This window comes from Actinia tenebrosa, unplaced genomic scaffold (genome assembly GCF_029948245.1).
Source record: "Actinia tenebrosa isolate PJP-AT-01 unplaced genomic scaffold, QUT_ActTen_1.0 PGA_scaffold16__25_contigs__length_10494907, whole genome shotgun sequence".
NCBI classification, from domain to species: Eukaryota; Metazoa; Cnidaria; class Anthozoa; order Actiniaria; family Actiniidae; genus Actinia; species Actinia tenebrosa.
The window spans coordinates 5202759-5227143 of NW_028292576.1; the positions used below are offsets into that span (position 1 = coordinate 5202759).

General features: G+C 37.2%; 1 protein-coding gene across 2 annotated transcripts; it reads left to right on the forward strand.

The window, feature by feature from the left end:
• Positions 1-288: 288 nt before the first annotated feature.
• On the forward strand, positions 289-14196 carry LOC116291012 (adhesion G protein-coupled receptor D1). Of its 2 annotated transcripts, none has more exons than XM_089031108.1 (21): positions 289-536; positions 627-657; positions 1840-1986; positions 2837-2887; positions 3094-3146; positions 3519-3605; positions 4104-4269; positions 4941-5072; positions 5777-5834; positions 6062-6229; positions 6825-6960; positions 7358-7461; positions 7892-7997; positions 8387-8537; positions 8871-8937; positions 9112-9178; positions 10256-10341; positions 10567-10693; positions 11251-11292; positions 11993-12145; positions 12498-14196. In XM_089031108.1, exons 1-21 carry the CDS (start codon positions 477-479, stop codon positions 12507-12509), a joined length of 2004 nt encoding a protein of 667 aa, XP_088887234.1. In that variant the 5' UTR covers positions 289-476; the 3' UTR covers positions 12510-14196. The 2 variants fall into 2 exon arrangements, with proteins under 2 accessions (XP_088887234.1, XP_088887235.1); XM_089031109.1 differs by having other exon boundaries at positions 291-536; positions 1877-1986.
• The last annotated feature ends 10189 nt before the right edge of the window (positions 14197-24385 follow it).

The following is a 24385-nucleotide window of genomic DNA, read 5'->3' on the forward strand; positions in this document are numbered from 1 at the left end:
AGAGATTAAGAAAAAGAAAATAAAAAAAAAAACAACTAAGGTCACAATATTCATTGTCAAAACATGATCAAGAGACGCTTTTATCTAGTGTATGCCGATGTAGTTGGTTGACCAAACATTTCAACAATCTCCACGATTGTGATATGTTCCTGTTAATCCCAAACTATTCACTAATACTTTTCTATTCTAGGACAGTATCCAAAACCCTCAAAAATGACACTTTCTTGTCAATAATTTGAGAGGTTTTTCTATGCTTATGCTAATGAAGAATTCAATAATGAGTATCCGTTTACAAGTGGGCTGACCTCGGTGACCGAGTATAGCTTCCAAGCTTTATTAAAAACATCTTGTAGGAAGCTCTATGTCAGGCATCGAGCCAAGTCGAAGACATATTAGATTAACTTACATGCCTTACTGTGAAAGCTTTTCTTCAAGAACAGTTTGAGTAAGAACTTCGAGAATACAAGATTTCCGAAATGATTTCAAGCTTCTTCAATTCCTATACAACTGCTGTAATCTGTTGTTTTCTACTTCAGGTAAACAATGCGTTGTCTTTCTTTCTTCAATATTTCTTGAAGTAATTTCTAGACTTGACCAAGTGTTTATTCATGATTATTTGTCGATAGATTTGGTGTCAAGTTCCAAGAGTTATTTCAGGTAAACTTATAGATAAGCTTCAACTTGCTAATTTTTTCCACGACTGAAAGACAAGGGACTTTAACCCTACTGAGTCCGCTTTGCCTAATCCATCGATTCGATTATCACCATTTTAACTCCGCTATTCTTTGGCATTTGATTTGATTTGATTTATTTCTCAAACACCTAAAAGAAATAGGGCTTTCCAGAGCTTGGTGCGACTACGTTCTCAGGGTTCATGTTAGGTCCTTTTATGAATTCCTTTACAATACTCACTTTAGTTCTTCACTAAAATGAAATATATATATATACATATATATATATATATATATATATATATATATATCATTTATTATTAATGATTCTTATTAAATCGGAAGCAACTAGTATTTTTATGATACAACAATCTTGTTCTCTATCACGATACTGACGCTTCATTATAATAAAAGAAATAATTGTGTTTCTAATACATGTGAATATAAATATAAACTTGTTCCGCTACTCAGATTTATGTTGAGCTTCGAAAGCATTCATCGATCCCTTAGCTCAGTGCAGTAGCTAGGTAGACCATCCTTGGCTTTATTACGACTGAAGTAATTATGGAATATTGTCTCTTTGCGAAATTAGTTTTCCTCTGTTTTAGGGCAATAGCTGTTTCCAAAACTTTGATTCTACGGGAAAAAAAGTTCGCAAAATACAATACTTCCTTATAAACTGGGTTGTACATAGATTAGATACCGAGTACCCCTGGACTCCAGAGGTTTTATTTTGCTTCCCGTGGATGTAACGAGCGAGCGCCAGGGCCGCGACTTCACGTCAAAACAGCAAACGCCGGAGCGAGAATGAATAACCTCTCATGATCCCAGGGTAGATACCGAGAGGATAAAATGTAATATACGGATAAGTGATTCACATATTTTTGTCTCAGTACTCGGTAGAAGAGTAAGGAATTACTACTGACAACAACGCCGACTATGAAAATTTACTCTCAAGTCAGCCTAACTCTGCCTTACTTCGTTAAGATCAAGACCCCTAACTTATAACTAGCTTCTATTATGTACAATAATAAAAGCTGGCAGGCAGGCATTATTATTATTATTATTATTATTATTATTATTATTATTATTAATTTTTTTATTTTTTATTTTATTTTTTATTTTTTGAATTTTGTAATTTTTTTTTTTTTTTTTTTGTCTACCACAGTATTTAACTGCACCCACATTGGGTCTTTCCCTCACAGCCAAGATCCTTCCAAGTTCTATTCGTGCTCTACCAGTTCTGGTCCTGCTTTGGTATACAAATGTCCAGGCAAACAAATCTTCAATGCTACTATACGATTCTGTGTAACATGTAAGTAGCTTCGTTATGTTTACCACTGCTATACTCAGGGTCGGTTACGCTCGCTTTGGTTTCGGAATATTCCGAAATACTGGTCAGCGGTAAAGAAAAGGAAAGAGCACACAAATGTTATGAAATTCTACGGACCATCACTGGAACACATGAAAAGTTTACCATTACCGCCGTTTACAATACTACGCGGCCACCCCAGACACAAAGCGAGTCGTGTATTTTGCAGTAGACTACTGTCAATCATTCACGTTGACGCCATTTATACACGTTTGGATCAGTGAGTTGGCTTTTCTATCAAACTTTCTCAGTCAGATATCACGAAGGAAAGTTCCGAAAGCGATTGCAAAGAGTTTGAGTACATCCAAGTAGAATGAGGTGTTTAATTGACGGCAGTCTATTGCAAACTACACGACGCGATTTGTGTCTGGGGTGGCCACGTAGTTATGCAAACGGCGGTAAAATCTGATGAGGACACTGAACAACAGAGGCCCTGTAACTGTAGCATGCAATAAGAGCAAATTTAATTTCTTAAAAGTCTCAAGTACGGGCCATGCGGTGTAAGCCTGTAATGTGTTACTGTGGTGTGCTGTCCGAGCATTGTGGCTCTATATATAATGATGAAAGCGCATAAATTGTGATTGGATAAAATAATGTCTTCAGTAATTTTGAAAAGTGACATACCGTTCCGTTTTCCCTATTTCAGAACACGCGTCAATGGAAAACAAAGAAATAAGTATCAAGGAAATGATACGTGTTCTGAAATGGGAAGGCATCACTCCTTGATCCATTATTAGAAAATATATATATAAATATATCTAAAGATAACGTGTAATTGTATGTTTTCTAACAGTTACTCCTGGCACCACAACACAGAAAACACCGACAAGCCCCATTTCGCAAGGTATCTCGAGTGAGAATGTTGGTGTTATGAATTCGAATGCTTGCTGCTGATGATGAGAGTATGTGGACCGCGGTTGATCAAAACGACGATGAAGAAGATGATCATGATGATCGCGCTGCGAGAAATGGCACCGTATACAATTTAAATTTTACGCCTAGCAGGAGTACTTGCCAACTCTTACGAATTTCATTTCTGGTTGCTTTCAGCGCCTTCCCTTCCTGGTCGTAGCAAGTGCTTTAAAAGACGCTTAAAAAGCATGGTAAAAATTAAGTGAACTTGTAACGGAGCAGTTTTCGTATGAGCAGAAAGGAAGCGAGCAATTCTTAGCCTTACTCTTTATCAGACAAGCGTGCGTCTAACAACACAATATAATTGGATAATTCAATCGAAGAAAATGAGAAGTTTCTTTGGTGTGGTGTAAAGAATTGTCCTAACATAGAACAATGTGCACGTTAGTGACGTAAACCTTACGAAAATTGCTCCTTCGATCTCTCTGCAAACACAGTCTTGATTCCTCTTGTTATTCATTATGTTTTATGCCTGGGGGTTATTCATTCATTATAACCTAATTAGTAGTACCTTTGGTTTTACTCTAAAGATCTCACTAATAAAAATATAAATACCTTTTTAGATTCAGTGTTTCAAGAACGATTCCATGAGCTGGAAGAGGTACCTGAGATCTGTAAGCTCTTCTAATGATACCAATGATATTCTGAAGGTAACAATCATTGAACTTATGTGTTTATATCAATAAATAATAATCTGATTTAGTATAAACCTACTAGCTTACTATCATGAATCCTGCAATCTGATTGGCTAACGTACTCACTATCTATCCTGTGACACATATCTCATTGGTCCCTTTCTTTCACGTGTATTATCACTAATAGGTGCCTTCACAATTTTAAGCTAGCTCTTTTTACAAACATGCGAATTAACATATCGCGTGTTCGTAAATAGAGCTTATTAAGTGTGACGTCCATCGTATGGGAAAACGACTTCCGGGGTCCAAAAACAGAAAAGCAGTTCCACATAGATGCTTCTTACTTTCTCTCAAGGCAGGATTTTTCGCCCGAAGTCAGTCTAAATTGTTTCGGGTGAAACTAAGATGATTGAGAACATTATTTGTTTTATTTTCGTGCTTCCTCAGACCGAAATCATGCAAACATTAATTTATGCTCAGATCAACACCCATTCTTCTCATTTTGGTTCACAGAAAGCAGTAAATAACACGGATGAAATCTTTTCTGCCTTTGAAAACGAGCGTAATTCATCTCAAGGGTTCAATGCTTTTGACGTGCTCGAAATATTGGATGACATTGGTCGATACGTGGCAAATAAAACGGGAAGCACAACATTGACAGCATACAGCGATGATATATGTAAGTAAGCTAAAAATATACAATCGCCTTTATTATTTCATCGTTTGCGCATGCGTGCAACAATAGACATTTTTTAACTTGAGCTTTTTAGAAACTTCGGTTCTTGGTTTGCGCCAAGAACCGCAGGGCTTCGTACACATCTGTTTGAAATTGTGTCTGATTGGCCAACTTGGCTTTTGTTTTTATATCGGTATCCTTAAAGAACTTCTGGGCTGATCTTATCTAAGTCAGGGCAGCGCTAACTCACAGATCGAGTCCTGAAACAACCTCCTGGCCAATCTAAGTCAGAGCATGGCTAACTCACAGATTAAACCCTGAAACAACCTCTGAGATGATCTAAGTCAGGGCACGGCTAACTCACAGATTGAACCCTGAAACAACCTCTTGGCTGATCTAAGTCAGGGCACGGCTAACTCACAGATCGAGCCCTGAAACAACCTCTGGGCTGATTAGAGTCAGGACACGCCTAACTCAATTGAATTTGAAATTTAGCATGTTTTGTGAAGGGAGGAAAAACCGGCGAGACTTCGATGAACCCTGAGAAAACCCTCAAATCAAGAAGATTCCTAAGAAACTCTGCTCACATGAAGAACCAAATGTAGAGATGAAAGACGAGTGCATGAAATCGTATTTTTATTAATATTAATATTATCATCATATATTGATTCCAGTTATAGAAATATCACCGATACATCTTCCGTATCATTTTCCCAATTACTCCCACAATGCATTTGACCTGGAGCAATATAGAGGTGTGTGTGACCTCATCGAATTTCCAAAAGGATTGTTCAAGGACAGCATAGGTAAATAGAAAATTCACTTTTCTATAATAATATTTCTGTCATAATCAAGTAAATTACCTGACTTATAATTACCAGGCAGCATTTCATTAGGATTTCAAATTTATTAGGAAGTCGTCATTAATAAACCACTGAATAGAGGAGGACTGGGCAGCAACGTTATGAATTGGTTTTATGCTTTCTTTTATGCTTCCGATTCCGAAGATCTATTTTCACTTGTCATAAGGATTGGAATCAGAGTCGGAATCGGATTAAAGAAAAACGAATATCTCCGAAAGTTTCGATTCCCCTTCTTTGACGCTTCTTACTCTGATTCCGATACTGTTTTCTCGCTTTCACTTCGTCATAAGTAGCCTTCTACACAGACGTTCTTAGTGTCTGTTGCAAGCAAAGTTTCCCATAGCTGCTACCGATTTTGATTGCCGTGTCGCAAGTGAAATTCAACCTTAAGGGATTTAGGGATTTTTATGTTGGGTGTTTGCATGTCTCTCCTTGGGCTTTTTCCCCATCCGTTTGGCCTGCCAGCCATCGTAAATGATCTCAGTAGTGTCTAATATCTAGGAAACGTGTCATGAGATGGAAGTTTAGATGAACTCTACTCAATATTGAATGTAAAAGATGAATTTATATTCCCCCCACCCCACCCCCCGCCTTTAGTTTGTTATTAAATAGCCCAAGGTTTCATTTGCATTCTGCTTTTTTTCTAGCCTATCATGCTGTAAGTACTCTGTATCTCGGACTGATGGATAAACTACCAACACGAGTGTAAGTATTAACGGCAACCGCAAATGTTCAAATCTCCTCTATTCAATCCATACATTAGGATGATTGTCACATCTGGCATCTGTTTCACATGTATCAAAACTTTGTTCTATATAGCGACCTTTGCTAAGCTAAGAATTGCATTCGCACCTTCCTTTCGATTGGTTGTGTTCCCTTTGGATGAAAAGCAAACACAGTTAAAGTAAAAGTATTTTTTAAATTTGTTTCAGGTTCCAATCTAATAAAAGCTACGTGATCAACAGTCACGTGATATCATCTCTTATTGTCCCAAATATCTTTACACCTTTTGAGAAAAACATCATAATAATCTTGAAGCATGTCAGAGCTCTTGAACGAGGTGACTACAGTATATGTGCGTACTGGGACTACTCTCTACGGTAAGGATTACGTCACTTCTCCCTTAGTACCATACACGTGACTTTGCTTGTTCCTACAATACGTATGAGGTCACTAGTCACTATGACTGCACCATGACTGTATAATAAGTATGACATCACTACTCTGTACCGTAAGTAGTGACGGCACCACACTACGATAAGTATGGCGTCACTACTCTTTACAGTAAATATGATCTAACTTTTATCTATACAATAAACTCGACGTCCCTTTTCTGTACATTAAGTATGAAGGCACCACTCTATCATAAGCATGATGCTACTATTCTCCACAGTATGACGATACTGCCCTATACAGTTAGTTATAAGGTATTGTCCCATAAGTATGACGTCACTTCTTTATACATTATATGGCGTCACTTTTCTATTCACTATGACGTCACTTATATATATTTCAAGTATGACAGGACAAATTAGATTATTGGAAACATTCCCGAACATAAAAGTTTTTGAAATGTTTACCTATGCATATTTTTCTGCGGGATAAAAAAATATGTGAGTTTGTTTTTTGTACTCATTTTTAATATTCAATGTTTCTTCCAACCTGGTTTCATTCCTAATTGTTTTTTTTCCACAGAACTAACCAAGGTTACGGGGCATGGTCACGTGAAGGTTGTTACGTGATGACAGGACGGTCCAACAAGACTCACACGACATGTAGTTGTAATCACCTGACCAACTTTGCCATTCTTATGGGATCAGAAAATATACCGGTTAGTAAGTCATTTCATTTAAATTTAAAGTTAAAATGTACATTGCTTGAAGAAAGTGAAAACCGTTTCAAGCATTTGGAATTAACCTTTTCTACGTAATAGTAGTTGGCGGGGTGGGTGTATACTGCTTACACTCATGCAAGCTAATAAGGCCGAGAATGTTTTTCAAAATTGATACTTTACGTGTACGTTTTTTTTTTTCCTGATTTATAACGGAGAAAAAACAAAAAAGATGTTTTAATTCACACTGTTCTGCGTTTGCTGTATTCCCAAAGGAATGTTTTCGATTCCCCACTTGAAAAATAAGTGCCCAACCCTTACTAATGTTTGTGGAGCAGTTATAAATATATGTTATTTAAAGGTACTTTAGTAATAACCAAAGAATGTTTTTATCTAGATAACAAAAACGCACGAATTTGCATTGAGCGTCATTACCTACATAGGATGTGCGTTATCCTTATTTGGGTCGGTGACTGCTATTGCAATACTCGTGGTGCTGACGTAAGTATACCAGCACAACTTTATTTACCACTACGACTACCACTACCATTACCACTCCCACTCCCACTGCCACTGCCACTCCCACTCCCACTCCCACTCCCACTCCCACTCCCACTGCCACTCCCACTCCCACTGCCACTCCCACTGCCACTCCCACTGCCACTCCCACTGCCACTCCCACTGCCACTCCCACTGCCACTCCCACTGCCACTCCCACTGCCACTCCCACTGCCACTGCCACTGCCACTGCCACTGCCACTCCCACTGCCACTGCCACCACTACCACCACTACCACTACTCCCACTACTACTCCCATGCACTACCACTACTACTACTATTACTATTACCATTACCATTAACATTAACATTGTGTGTTCAATATAGAATATGAATAATGTTTATCTTTACATTTATTTTTGATTTTTTTTAGCTCGGGGCTTCATTCGGACCGTAACATTATCCATGCTAATCTGTTGATATCCATTGCTATATCTCAAACAGTCTTCTTAGCAGGTGTCGAGCAAACACAAGACAGGGTACGTAATGAAAATATAAACAAGAAACATATTTTAATTTCTTTTCACTTCAAGTTTTCTATTGCTATTTAAAAAGTTCCCATTGTCGGTTTTTGTAGATCGTTGTCTATTGATCGGGTTTTTTTTTTTTTTTTTTTAATTAAGCGGCAGTTTATTATTTATAGCATGCGAAAAAAGAAAGCGGTGGGAGAAATTTTGTTCTAAAAGCTTAAAAAAAACTGTCCCACTCCCCCAAGTGGTTGCTACTCTCTCATCTTGTGTGCCGTTTGCCCTCTTTGATACCTGTCAAATATATAACTGACACTCCCTCCCCTTGCTCCCCCAAGTCCCAGGTAATAAATAATTACCGTTTCCTTATTTTTGCTAATGTTATTGTTTGATTAATCCAGACTCGCTGCAAGTTTACAGCCATTATGCTGCATTATTTCTACCTGGTATCTTTTGCTTGGATGCTTTGTGAAGGGTTCCATCTTTATGCTATGGTCATCAAAGTGTTCAACCTCACTTCTCGTGTCTATCACTATGTTGCATTTGCCTGGGGTATGTAATTATTATCAGAAATAGAAAGACTTGAGAGGGAGGTTTTGTTGAATTCACCGACTAAGACGCGTCGTCTATATTGAAAAGCAGCACATTACACCTTAAGGTATATCCTTTTTTTTTTCACGTGGCTTATGAAAAGTGCCTTTTAGGCAAGCGTGAATTCATATTTGAATACTACGCTGTTAACAAAGAAGGGTTCTTACTTTGACAGATAGAGAGTGGGTGGTGTGTTGGAGGGGCAGCAAATGGTCACAACAGATTTCACTTTTGGTCAGTACTTCTTGTTTAATTAATTATTTTAATGTTATTCTTTTTTGTAATTGTTTACAGGAATTCCTGCTTTTATAGTTCTGATAACAGTTGCATGCCGATTTAAAGAGTATGGAACACCATCAAGGTAGATTAGTGCATGATAGTGCATCGTTACAAAAGTTACTCTAAAATTATGTGTAATGCAAGCATGTTTTCTTTTGGCGGTACTATATATTTCTCCACGAAACAGACTCAAACTCTTCATGCAATATTCTACAGTCATACTAATACAGTGTTTATATTATTATTTTTTAATCAGTTGCTGGATATCTACAGAGTATTACACACTTCTTGCCTTCATCTTGCCAGTCACGTTAACGCTATTGGTATGAATGTTTAATATAAATACGAAGGAACGGAGGGAGGGAAAAAATACAGAAATTAAAAATGAAGGAAGAACCATTTTAAAATGCCGAAAAAATTGCTTCCCTTGTCGTGATCGAGGCATGCAATCTATGTGACCAAAATGAATGAAAAAAGAACGGTCACTAGATTTATGCACAGGGGTAGACGAACAACTTTATGCTTATATATGTTTGAGGAAGGGGGGAGGGATGGGAGGGAGATGGAATGTACTATCAATGGAAAGTGGTAAATGGCACTGATCACAAATGACTTTTTTCTCCAACTTTGAACATTTTTACTTGAGGATTGTTTTGGTTTGCGATACTTCCAATCTGCCTCCTTTTCCATGGAATATTGTCCTGTGTGTTTGTCCTCTGTACTTAAATTCCTAAAAAATGTAGTCATCAAAAGCTATTCTCAAATGGCTTGGGAATGTTTTGTTGTGCATATTTCATAGAAAGCTCAAAATGCCCTATGGACGATGTGAATGCAATCAGCGAAGGCCACAACCATATGGAATTTTTCAAACTTTGTCTACACTTTTTTCCGCATATCATATCAAGGTTTACTCTATATGTTAATTTCGAAGTTGGAGTAGAGAAAGCTATGCGGATACGAAAATGTTTGTGTCCTCACGCAGCGTATTCGAATCGTTTTCACCGTCCACACGTGTCCGTTTTCGTAAAATTTGCGGATACGGTCACGAAAATTTGAGGACACGCGTGGACGCAACCCGTATCCGTAAAAAAAATTTGCGGATACAAAAATTTGCGGATACGTGTGGACGGGGCCTCAATGTTTGATATGTTGTTTTCCTGTACCGACATTTACAAGTAATTCACCACTATATTTCAAGCTTGGTATGCAACATGCAACAAAAAACTTTATCCGCCTCGTTTGAAATAGTGGTACAATTAATATAAATTCAATCCATAAAAAAGTGGAAAAAATCTCCAAAATTTTGCGTTTAGTTTTTAGCCTTTTCTTAAAAACTTTTTATAACCTGGTGTAATCAAATAATAATATTTACTTTTACCTGCTTTGAATTTTTCCTCCAGGTTAACATAGTTATTTTGTGTCTTGTGATGAGAGAGATATGCAAACTACACGTCTCGGAGAGCTCACACATCAAGAAAATGATTAAGTAAGTAATATATGAAGTCATCAAACATGGCGGACATATGAGGAACATCGTCCAACATGACTTCTATTTTTATTTCACCGTTAGGAGTGTTAACAAATCACTTAGAGTGAACATCATCCAACATAGCCGCCAGTTTTATTTCCTTAGAAATGATTACAAATCACCTAGAGTGAACATAATTCAACATGGCTGTTATTTACGTCACATCTTGTCTGTGTCTTTCAGCTCGACCTTCAAGACCGTAGCAGTTTTATTTCCATTGCTTGGCATCACATGGATATTTGGCTTGCTACTCTTTGTTACCCAACAAATTATGTTTCAATATTTATTTGCCGTGTTCAACTCTTTACAGGTCAGTCTGGATAATTACCCGCATACAGAGAAAAGATTTATATCGTAGATCCTTCATATTGCTAATCCTCATTGCTAAATGGGCTGAATATAGGCCGTGCTGTAATAGACCTAATAGACGTCTTGCAGCACTTCGGAATGCAACTCAAATTGGAGGGCATAACAATATGTTTCCAATTCTCAGGGATTGAAATGCGTTTGGGTTTTTTCCCTCCAAATTGAGCTCATTTGACGTCACATGCATGGGGTCTATTCGTTGTGGTGCAATGTTTTCCCATTACAGAGCACGTGTCATTCTTTTGAAAATAAGAGTCTTCGTTTGAGTTGTAACTAGGTTGGACCACCCTGGGGCAACTAACCGTTAAAGAAAGAAATAATTGGGAAAAACACTTGGTTCGTAATGGGAAAACATTGCATAAGGACGAATTAGGTCTATTGGTTGATAGTTGTTAAAAATCCTGCGAAGTACGAACACAGGGAATAACGTTTTAGAAAAACCGGATGATGATTTTTTAAAAAAAAAAGTTCTCATAATCGAATTTTCCTTTGTTTTACCAGGGTTTTTTCATTTTCGTTCTCCACTGCCTGTTCAATTCAGAGGTTAGTTTAATGTCATTTGAATATTATCAAATATATGCATCAAAAAATCTGTTAACATTGAGCCCATACAAATTATGTCTCAAAAACACGGTGTTTGGATCTTTTCTAAAAATAATGACTATCTAGGCAAAAAACAGAAGTGGATTCAGTTAATTCACGGACTGTATTATATGGTTTAGATTGAATTCTATTGAAAAGAACCACCGTACTTTTTGAGTTGAATGTACGCTATTGGATGTATTTTACAAGAGAAAATGCAAGACATAACCGGGGTCAAGCTAGAAAATCGTCTCTCCTTGAAATAAAACAGAATCATCAAAAAAACACAAGTGGATTTGAAAACCCTGGGCCTTCCTGAACATTTTGGTATATAATTCATAGGAATTTGTTAAAATTTAGAACCGTATTTTTGCTGATTTTATAAGCTCATACTATCTGTTGGCCTATACATTCGCCTCTTATGGTTTCTTAGGTTTCGTAGCCTCGAAAACACGCTCGTACAGTAGTTCGCGAAGAACAGAAGATTTACAGGGTCATTTAGGATGTTGTGTCACACAGTTTACTTGTGCTATATAACTTTACTTTTAAGAACAACCTTTTGCTTTGGAAAGAGAGGAAAGAGCAAATATTCCAAATGTATGGGCAATTTTTTCCAATGTAGCTATTATTAATGCTATTTATCCTCTGTTTCCTTAACTAGATTCGCAAAAACTTCAAGCGCAAGAAAGAAGTCTGGAAATCACTAAGAGCATTTGAAAACGTTCGCAGGAGAATTACTATATCTATAATCCCAGTGCGTTCGCCCGTTACCAAGGCAACCACAGTTAGCAACGAAAGAGCAGAGACGTTTGAGGTAAACGTAAGGCTTCTAAATTTGCATGTCTGTTTGCTTTCTTGTTTGGTTGTTCGTTCGTTCGTTCGTTTGTTTTTTCGTTCGTTCGTTCGTTCATTCGTTCGTTCATTCGTTTGTTCTTTCGTTCGTTCGTTCGTTCGTTCGTTCGTTCGTTCGTTCGTTCGTTCGTTCGTTCGTTCGTTCGTTCGTTCGTTCCTTCGCTCGTTCGTTCGTTCGTTTGTTCTTTCGTTCTTTCTTTCGTTCGTTCGTTCGTTTGCACGCGGGTTTATTTGGTTATTTGCTTGTTTTGGAAGCGTGCAAAGTCGTCTTGTTTTCACCGGTATTAATATTCCTATCCTACCCTTTTTAACAGAAATCCTCATGAGGACGAACGCGTAAATTACCGCTGCTGTGGATGTGGAGCTCACTACTATCTTGATGTGCTGTTGGTGCCATAGGCGAGGGTTACTAGTTGCTATCTGTGACTTGTCTTTCAAAATTAGATTTTTGGTTGACTTGAAGGGATAATTTCCAGAGCCCCTTTGCTTAACAATCAAAATTTATAACGTTGCCGTGCAATTTTACCACTACATCTTGTATTCTAAAGGCTTTAACTGCAACCAATTGAGATGAGAGGGTGCCTGCAACATAGCTGCCATGAAAGCCATATATTCCACGACTACGGGCAATACGGAATAAATTTCTCCAAAATTCAAGGCTCAAGAGCGTCAATAACATTAACCCAAATCGTGAAAGGCATCAATTCTAAGTATATTCCTTGCTCAAAAAGCAATGCATATGCACCTATTTTCTTTTAAGAAACGTTGGTGAGGATTTTGTTGCAAGTTGCATGTTGCATCCCAAATTTCACTATGGGTCATGTGCAGCGAAAGGTGACAACGACACGGGATTTTCTCAACTTTGTTCATGTTTTCCGGCATAACTTCTTCTGTGTTTCAAACTTAGTAGCAACATGCAACAAAATCGTCAACAACCTTTTTTTTCGTGTAGCTATATTTCAAAAGAACTAGAAACTGTTATGTAGTTGCTTATTTGACATCATTTTCGAGTGGGAAGTTTGAAGTGAAAAAAATATTCAAAACATTCTGGATGAGTATCGCGACTCTCCTTTAAGTTTGATTGGCAGGTGAGCCGTCAATATAAGCCCTATTGCCGGCTCAGAATTACCTCAGGAAAGAAAAATCGCAATGCAAAACATATAGAGCAGGTGCATGTTACGTCTTTGCAGCCATCTTGGTTGACGATTTTAGATCATCCAAGATGGCGACTATTTCATTGTTATTCATATCTCAAGGGATTGTGAGTCACATTGTTGCACACAGTCTATTGCGAACTTGAGTATCCAATGGGTGTTTTTTAACGGCTTCGCGGCTATGGGCCAATACGGAGTATATTTTCTCACAACAAGCCACCAATATAAACCCGTTTTAGCGGTTCAAGATTGCAACAAATTATAAAAATCGCTTAACAGGAACTTATTCAAGAATCTACTCGTGTTTTCAATCCTGATTTTTTTGCGTATCCAATAATCTCTCAGCTATACATTATCTTATGTAAATTTACAACAACTACAATGTACAGTTAATAGATGCATGGTGGTTGCCATTTATCAAAGGGGATGAAAGAGAAAAAAATTGGCCACCATGTTGGATTATTCCAAAAAGAGACTAATACACCGTTCTCATAATGGCTGACAAGTCATTAGTTTACAATAGAAGATATAAAAGCACATGAAATGCGTTCATAGAAGGAAAGTAAAGAAAAGTATAGAAATTGACTTTTTGTTTTGACCTGAATTCGCGCTATCTACCTTTATTTTGTATGAGCAGACTTGTTCAGCCTTGCAAGGTGACTAGGTGGCCTCGTTTTTGTGCGCTTGTCAGCCATTATGAGAAGGGTGTATGACCAATCTTTTGTTCTACTCAACCAAGATGGCGGCTATGAAATCAAGCAATAGAGAAGTAGGCACTTTAATAGATTTATATCCTATTAGTAAAAAAACCAAAGTTGTATGAGATATAATAATAAATTGTACATATTCGGTGCTTGCATGATGGATAGGTACTTTTTCTTTTAGTTTAAAAACTGCTTCAAAATATCGACTCATTCACCGAATAAAGTTGCATTTAAGAGGAAGACCCTTTCAGCCCCTCCCCTCTTCATTGTTTAACGTACTGTAAGGGCTGCGTTTACACAACTACTGGCTACCAAAAATGCGTCGTTAGAGTCGGTAAAGGTTTATGGACAGGATTTATTTAATTGGCGCTAGTCTATTGGCCCGATTTCCTGTCTACTGTGACTGCTGTGTCGATACCGCGTATCAATGAAAACAGCAGTAATGTTACGTACTTATCAAACGTCTAAAGGTCAGTTCCTTTGTGTTTCACTAAAATTTTCAAAATTAAAGTGAATCTGGCGAAGAAAATCCAACTTAAAGTCTATGCAAATCAAGACAATTTTGTATCAGATTTACAACACTCTTCACGGTCATGATTTCTGTTGTGTTTTCCTCATGAATTATTAATGAGCTTGATAAACATATATATACTGATTTTGTGCTTTATTAGGCAAGTTTATCTACTATTCATCTTTATAATACATTTATAATCAATTTTTAATAATAACACAATAATAACTAATAACATTAATAATTTTATACTCCAGTCCAATGAACCTGAAAATTTTTTATACAGAAATTAAAACACTCATTAATAATTAATAAGCTTATGGTCCAATTGGAGCCACCATACACGTCACGTGCATGAACCTTTATACCCGATAAAGTCCTCTTCATTAGTATTCAAGTGATTTTATATAAAGACACATGTGTCTTTATATAAAGACACATGTGTCTTTATATAAAGACACATGTGATCTTTATATAAAGACCACTCGAATACTATGAGGATGACTTCATCAGGGATGAAGTATGCATCCAAGTTTAGATGAAGACATAGAGCTTCATCAAGGTCATAGTCAACCCTAATGATCTTTGACTAACGTGCCTGTCTTTGCCTTGGCACGCAATATCCAACGTGTGGGAGCTTCTATTGAATCTGGTTGCGCATGCCCGTGACGTCAAATCTCTATCGAAGTATAAAAATCCATGTTCGTGACGTGTATGGTGGCTCCAGTTGAACCAAAATCTTATAAATTGTTCATGAGTGTTTTAAGCAGTTCAAAAAACTCGTAGATCGTGTTTTATCAGGTATAAAAGCACTCGGCTACGCCTTGTGCTTTTATATCTGATAAAACACTCCTACTCGTTTTTTAAACAATACATAAAGTTGCCACCTACCTTGGTATTGTGCATGGAATACTATTAGGGATTTAATAATAGGTGGGATATAATATAGAAGCCTACACGCGTTGCTAAAGAACAACATCAGTATTAAAGATGGAGACTTTCATCGATAGCTACTTACAATTACAATATGATAATCTACTCAAAAATGAAGTCTCGAATAGTGAAGTTCTAACAACATTTGAAAAGGTATGAGTGAACTTTTTTGGGTGGGTGGGGGGGAGGGGTCATCTACAATTTCTTCAAATGGGAGGGGGGGGGGGCTTTGAAAACCCCCCTCTAGATAAATAATGACCGGTCCCTAGAATCAGGAAAGCGTTGAGTGCGTGCGCTTCAAAAGGCAATATTATGCAACAATTCCGCATTCTCTGTTCTACCTCCCTATTAATTTATTCAATCAGTGTGCTTCGGAAATGCTAAAATGTGTTTTGTACTGTTTAATAAACGAGCAGGAGTGTTTTATGGGGTATAAAACACGAGGCGTAGCCGAGTGGTTTTAGACCCGATAAAACACGATCTGCGAGTTTATTAAACGGCTTTAAAAACTCCAGATGTATGTTCTCATACTGTACCGAATTCTTTACGAAATGAACCAAGTTTGATAGAGAAAATCCAAGTTAAAGTTTATGCAAATGAAGACGAATCTATATCAGATATAAAACCTCCTTCATGGTCATGATTTCTATTGTGTTTCCTTCATGAATTATTAATGAGTTTTTTAATGTTATATAGCATCGATGTTTTTGATATATAGCATGGAACATACACCGATTATTGACAATTGTAAATTTCTGTCTTAGAAATAATGCATTCTAAAAGTACATTAAGAAAAAAAATCATTTGAACTAAAAAACATCTGATGAATTCGAATTTATTGGTCAAACATTCTGTATATTGGAAAAGCGTATATACATTGTTTAGGAGGACAGTCGAGCGTACGGCCGGGATCGGTCTATTAGGGACCTTTTGAAAACTGCAGGACGGCAACGACGACGACGACGTCAAGCATACAATAATGAATTGCGCTATTCAATCAACCGACACTCGTTGGAATGTGCGAAATACCGTGTTCATCATTGCCGTCTTGTGATGCAAGTAAGACGTGAAATGTCCTATTTGTACATTCTAAAGAGAACGGCTAAGCTGAAAGCTCATCTTTGCAAAATAAAATTTTCCAGAGAAGTGCTTCCAAAAGGCTTCACTTCACTCTAAAACTGGGGTGCGTTTCGAGTTAAAGACTAGACAAACATGAAATATTAATACAATAGAAGGCTGGAGGGCCTCAATTTCGCCGACGTTGCCACCAGCATTGCCGTTCTGCAGCTTAATTAAGGTCCCTATTAGGGACAGGAAGTATATTTAGACTTCTACTTCAGCTCTCGAAATCCGGGTAGGATTCTGAGTTTTATTAATCGTAAAACCAGAATAGTAATTATTGAAAGTTAGCCTTTGAATTATGATGTGAAATAAAATATAATAATAATAATAAGCTTTCAAAGAAGGTGAACTTTCACTGGCTTACTTTAATCGACAAAACGAGTAAAGAAGACCCGTTTTAAAGCCCTGCTACTTGTTTCGTACAACTTCTCTCGCGAAAATAATTGTTGCAGATTATTTCACGAATTTTTTGTAGATTTACACTTACCCAAATTTTTATTGCACGTAGTACAAAAGTACATTTTTCTGCATGCATGAGACAAGTTGAAATGGAGACTGTAGAACCGTCAAAAACCTATAGAGCCTGAAGCCACCTGTTTACGAGACTTAAACAATAAGCCCGCTGTCGAGTGCAACAGCACTTAGTTTCTTACTGTTTTGAAGATGATTTTGCCAGCTCCTTCATCGGTTTCCGTTAATTCATTAGTGTGAGTCGGCTCTAAATCGTTTTTGTCTGGATTTCGTAACAGTCTAAATCTATCTAAGTATAATTATTATTTTAATTTAGTAATATAATATTCATGAAGAAGAATAAAGCTCTGATGATAACAGTGACCGTCGAAAGCAAAGGCAAATAAAATGATTACACTGTAGCCTATGGCCTAACACATGATATCTAAGCAATAATATTTATATAATGATATTATAATGATATATTATTTTAGATTGATTTATTTTAAGTCGAACATGCAGGGAGTTAAGGTTCAGATTCCCGAGCCAGGGGCTCGTGTTTAAAGTTTCGACGCCAGATGGCATTGAATTTTGCAGATGGAGAAAAACCAAACACCAGGAGGAAAATCCTCGGAGGACAGGAGAGAAATGGTACATGACACTGAGCTTGCTTGTCATTTTTAGTAAAGAAACATCTAGTTCAGTTCTCTCGTAATTTCTTCATCATTTCCAGGGCTTCGTACCCTTTCCTCTGGTCTTCTTTTTCGGACTTGTGTATCTTTTCTTGTGCAAGTTTCTCAAGCGGTTCATAGGTATATTCTCTTCTTTGGTATGGATTATATTTTAGAGATTTCACTAAATAGTAAAACGCCAAATCTTTTGAATATCTTCTAAGAAAACTTCCATATTCTTGATGGAAAAGTGTTTTATACGGAACTGCCAACTGCTCCAGGTTACCATACATTTCTCTGAATTTCTGTTCAGCTTTAAGTAGTTTGGAGTCATCTCGATCACTTGCGTATTGACACAAAAGCTTTGAAGCCTGTTCAAGTGTACCATTTTTGATTCCTCCATCCATACTGTCATTCGAACTGGATGTCTCCTGGTGGTGAGAAGCAAGGGTGAGTCCATAATCCTTCAAAAAATTGGCATATGCTGTGTAGAAGTGTGCTTTATTGGTTTCATCTTGTTCTTCAGAGTATAAAAAGATTTCTTGAAAAAGGATGTTTTCGTCCTCAAGAACAGCAATATCTTTTGTCTTATTGTATTTTTCTCTGTACAAATGGCTTAAAACAATAGCTGATATTATGTATTTTTTGTTGCTAGCCCAGGACTTGCGAAGGCAATCTTCAGCTTCGATGAAGGTTTTCTCATCCGGTTTCATTCTGTACTTTATCAATAGAAGTTCCCCGAGTAATGAGAGCTCCTTATAAACTGTTTTATCTGCTTTGCTTCCGATAATGTTTTTTAGAATAACTTCAGCTTTTTCCAGTTTATGTGTAGTGCTGATATAAAATTTTGCAACATTTCGCATAACGGCATGGTTGGAACTAGCAACCTCTTCTGCTCTCTTTGCATATCTTTCGCTTTCAGCACCATTGTCATGCTTGTTAATCTTGGCCAGAAACAATGCATATTGAATCAAAGCTTGGCCATACATTACATCTAGGTATGGACAGTTTTCCAAATTGTCGATAATCTCTTCCCAAAGCATCTTGATTTCGTTCACTGTTGGATCATGTTGGTCGACTTGTTTCTTTCTCGCTTTGTGTGACTGCTGCATAACAAGAACTTTAGTGAACTTGAACATTACGTTGTTAGGCTTTTCTTTTAAGGCTCTGTCAATACATACAAGGGCTTCTTCAAATCCGCTTTCAGAGTAGCCACTGTTAGCAATCGAGAAAGCTTTCTCAGCCATGACTTCTGGAATGTCCCTGTCTTCTCTAACTCCAAGAATACGTTTCACTTGAGTGAACTTTTTAAATATTAGATTTTGAGCAAAAGAATCTGATGACTCATCTTTCCACGTCAGCCATGCCAGACAACCAAGACCAACTATCTTTTCATCTTCTGTCTTTGTGTTTTCTAGAGCCTTGTTGAAATAATATCTCGCTTCAACGAAGGATTCCTTCTGTGTCTTGTAGAAGCCCATCAGGTTGTATGATTCTACCTCGGTACCATGGATGGTCTGTTCGATGTGTTAATAATAATAATAATATAATATGATTTATATAGCGCCTATACAAGTCGGCTCTAAGCGCTGTAAAATATATATAAATTATAATTCAAAAGCTAGTTTAAACAAATGAGTCTTAAGGTCTTTCTTAAAAGTTTTTAGACATGAAGTGTTTCTAAGAGGAGACGGTAGTGAATTCCATAGAACAGGAGCAGACACAGAAAAACAACGATAACCATAAGATTTAAGATTGTACGGACAAGTAACAAGAAGCAGTTCCTTGGATGAGCGGAGAGTTCTTTTAGGTTTATACACAGTTATGAGATCAGACAAGTAGACAGGAGCCAGACCATGAAGTGCTTTGAAAGTGAGGAGTAGAATCTTGAAATTGATGCGATGTTTCACAGGAAGCCAATGCAGAGAATGTAAAGGACAGGAGTGATGTGATTATACTTCTTGGAGAGAGTTACAAGACGAGCAGCAGAGTTCAAAACATATTGTAATTTATCAATTTGAGCATTAGGTAAACCATATAGAAGAGAATTACAATTATCAAGCCTGGATGTCACAAAAGCATGGACAAGTCTTTCAGTAGTATGGACGGAGATAAATTTACGAATACGAGCAATGTTACGCAAATGATAGAACGACGTCTTACAGATATTATTAACATGAGGAACCATTGACATCACAGAATCAAAGATTACGCCAATATTTCTTTCATTACAGGATGGTTTGATAACCTGATCGCCAAAGTGTAGAAGAGGAGTAGACAGATGAGGATTATACTTCGAGGACAAGATAAGGAGTTTAGTTTTTTCTTTGTTAAGTTTAAGTTTATTTTCAGTCATCCAGTCATTTATTTCACAGAGACAGGCTTCAATTCTTTTTATAGTTAAGTCAGTAGAAATATCATCATTGCAACTGAAAGGCATAAATAATTGGGTGTCATCAGCGAAGAAATGGAAGGACATTTTGTGACGACGGAGAATATCAGCTAGTGGTGACGTGTACAACAAGTAGAGAAGCGGACCAAGGACCGAACCTTCAAGGTTCAAGGTTCAAGGTTTTCGATATTCATTTGCACTGTACGACCAGCATTTTGTAGCTGTAGTTGATCCCATGTAGACTTGAGAGCATCTGATAAATGTTGTACTTTGCCATGGTTCTCGGTCTAGTGTTATTCTTGTAATAGCAGAAAATATCTCTTACAATATAATGGTTCAGTTTTTCTCCAGTTTCTGTTTTTATAGCTTTCAGAATTATAAAAATATACCGATTACACGATTGCGTCGTCAAGGGTGAATAAAAGTCCCCAAAATCTATCAGAAATTATAGCTGGGGCTCCCCCTAATTTGCATGATAATCAAAACATAATCGACGTCTCATAAATAAATTTATCGCAAGTTTTATTCACTCACGTCGCAATGGAAAAGTCCCTAAGAATTCACTGAAATTAGTTGGAATCCTGTTAAACTATATGATTTACGCAACATAATCGATATCTTAGAATAAAAATATTCGCTTTATATCCAATTGTGTCGACTTTTAAATAAATCCCTAAGATTTATTTTAAAATTACAGGTACATGTAAATAGAATTTTCCCTAATTTGCATAATACTCAAAATATAATGCAGGATTTCTTAGAATACCGATTCATATTAATATTTACTCGTGCTGTTGATGGGGCTGTCCCCAATGGTTCTTAGAAATAAGATGGAATTCACCTAATCTACATGATACACCAAACAAAAATAACGTCTTCAATGTAGGCTTATTGTCGATGTTACATCCTCCTAAAATAAATATAACTATAAAAATGAATAGCCAGTGAGCAATGTTAATGTCATGCAAAAAGATTGCCCTGTCAGTGGCAACATTTGCTCTGGTACTTTCCTATTTCCATTCGAAACAATTGTATCATTCATAGACAAATGTTTTTCATACTCACGAATATATATCGCTAGTGGTTTCCCATGGAAACATTAAAAGATAGATATGTTAATCGATAAGACAAGGGTTTTCCCTGATATCTAAAATCGGATTCAAAAGAATAGAGTATTAGAATACTTCTGAAAAGAGTTATGGGCGAAAGAAGTTTTTAAAATGATAACAATTTATCAAACTCATTTTAAACACTTATAAATTGAATTTACAAACTTGTACAGCACTTGTTTCATCCACGATATTAGAAATTCAAATTTGCACAACTCGGAAATAAAGCAGTGAAACGATCTGACATTTTCTACGCTAGTTACACATAGTTCTCTAACTTCTCTAATTTTAAACAATTATTTTCTTGGTCTATGACGTGCAAAAAAAGAATAGCATCTGAGTCACAAAAAGAAATTCTAGTAAATCTAAACGAATTGTAAGGCTACGTGCTTGCAATGGAAAAGTAGGGTTTTCTTGTCGAGTGTGTTTCGGTATTTATTTTCACCTTCTTACCACAGCGAGCTGCGATAAACTAACAGTGAAACAAACAAAGACGTAAAAAAAATCCAATGAAGTTGAATTACTAACCAAAATCTTCATTAAAACCAAGTATTGTATAAACTGAGTGAATTTTTGTCGTTTCTTGAATGAGACTAAATAAAAATTGGATTTTTTGTCATACTTTGTTTTCTTCTCACTATTTCTTCCATACATTAAGCCATAACGATGTAGTTTTACCTGTGTTTTCTTTTTTGAAATGTTTTTTTAGTTCTTTGATAGTAAAATCCGTAAAATCTTTGCTTAAGTTCACCTAAGATGAATGGCTGCCATTTCCCCCTCGATTTCCTTCAAATTTTCCTCAAATGTTTCGTCATACAAATCTGTCATCTTATTAGTAGTTAACCCCCCCCCCCCCCCCCCCCCCCAGATACCGGGATTGCTAGGGGAGGGATGGTCTAAATTCCTGAATACCCCCTTAAGAATGTAGGGGGAGGGGTGGTGTAAATTCCTGAATACACCCTTAAGAATGTAGGGGGACTGGTGGTCTAAATTCCTGAATACCACCTTAAGAATGTAGGGGGAGGGGAGGTTGGAATGTAGAACAGAGTCAAAGTACGAATTCCAATCACCAAGGCGGGAATTTGAAATATGAAATATGAATACATATTTTTATGGACAGAAAAGTTTAAAAGCCCGATCAAAATCAGCAGAATCACTTGCTCATCACCGTCGTCGGAAAAACCCCGCTTGCACTCGGCTATAATCCATCCAGCCAGATTACGGATAGATTAGTTAACATGTCATCTGGAAAAGTAATACAAATAGGAGAGACCGTGGATACGTTATTTTTGCGAAGGATGTTCGAAGGGAGAAAAAAATATGTATCCGCAAACAGAAAAAAGATTTATCGAGCGGGAAGACGGCTCTAACTAGCTCAGGAGTGTCTTTGACTTTAGACGAATGGACATCACTCAAATCGGCAATTGAAACAGCGGATACGGAGTTAGTGAACAATGAGGCAACTACTGCATCCAGTCAGTTCAAAACCACCGATCTTCATCAGGAGCCAACGTTCTCTGGAGGCACAAGGAAAAGATTATTTACCAAGAATTTTCACCACTTCTGAACTGGACACTATTTTTAATGCGCTTGGTCCGGAAATGGGACTGACAACAAGGGAACAGCAAAGTGGATTAGCTACTGGACAGCAGCAAGTACCCAGTTGGGGATCTCGAATGTACTATTATCCGCCGTCATAGAAAATAATTATACCAAAGACATATTGTTTTGGATTTGCTGTAGCATTTATTGAAAAGTGAAATAAAATATTTTGTTTCTTACAAATGAAGTTGGTGTCATAATTAATGTACATGTTTGATATGATTTCGAGCTCTAACATTGCAGTGTTGACAGGCACCATCAGTTTTACCTGTCATCTAGGGTCAAACTATTATTATATTCCTTGTTACAGATTCTTATTCTATGTCTTCTGATTCGTCCGTTTGTATTTGTAGATGTTGTGTAGTGAATAAATTGTTCAAGAGAAATTTACGTTGATCAATAGCAGCCTGGGTTGCTTCCATCCAGTCGTAATCACCAGTGTCCAGTAAATCTCGTCGGCTTCTCATTATTTTACAATAATACGCATCCCTTCTTAACGCGCGGATCCATACCAATTTTTCCAACAGTACGTTTCTCAGCTCGTTTTGAAATGCAGGGATCATTTTGTTGTACGCAAGCACTTCAGCCGCTGCTTTCGATTCGCCTTTTTCCATGTACTGGTTTTCCAGAGTTTCTAATTCAATCTCGTGTCGGTCCATAGTTTCTTTGATCAACACTGACCAGCAGTCTTCTTCAGGCTCATCATCGTCATCATCAGGACCATCATATCACTCTGATTCACTCGTGTCGACTTCACTGTCTTCTTCACCTTCTTCGCTTGACGTCTCTTCATCATATGTTGATTCATTTTCCTCTATATCGTTCATTTTGCAAATATGATTGTCCAAGTGACATTTTAGATTGAACCCCGTGGAGAATGTCTTGCCACAATAATAACACTGCTTGGGTAACGTGTCCTCTAAGGGATCTAATACTAAATGATTTTCCTTTCAAAGTTTGCCGCAATTTATGTCCTCCCTGAACTACTCTCAACCTGCTTCTTAACTGCTCCTCATGTGCTCCCTGCTGCTCCTTATGATCTCAGGCTGCTCCTTTATATTAAATACTCCTAAGGACTCATGAAAAGAATCTCTACTCGCAGTGTACCTCGAAGCTTTTCTCTTTCTTGTTTTGTATAATTTGAAGCAACAACCTTCTGATCTGGAGTCAGGTGTCAATCAGTCAATTCTGACGGAAAATAACGTCACTGTTGCCCATGGCCTTTTTGTCCTTTTCTGCGAGATTGGCCTGGTTTTGGCCTTTTTGGCCTGGGTATGGCCTTTTTGGCCTGGCTGAAGGCCATATATAAACCAAAATTAGGAAAAATAAAGTCACTTTATTTAACTCTTCCTGAACTGTAAACATGGTTAAACGAGTTTGTCGAGACTGTCCGATTGCAGGATGTGGTGCAAAATATCTCGTGAGATTAGCGAACCATCTGTCGGATGTTCATTTGCTGGATGGCGATCATCGGAGAAAGTATCTACAAGAGGCTAAACTGCAACCGAAAGTAAAATTCGTTTTGAATCCAATTAGTGCCAAAACTGATGATAA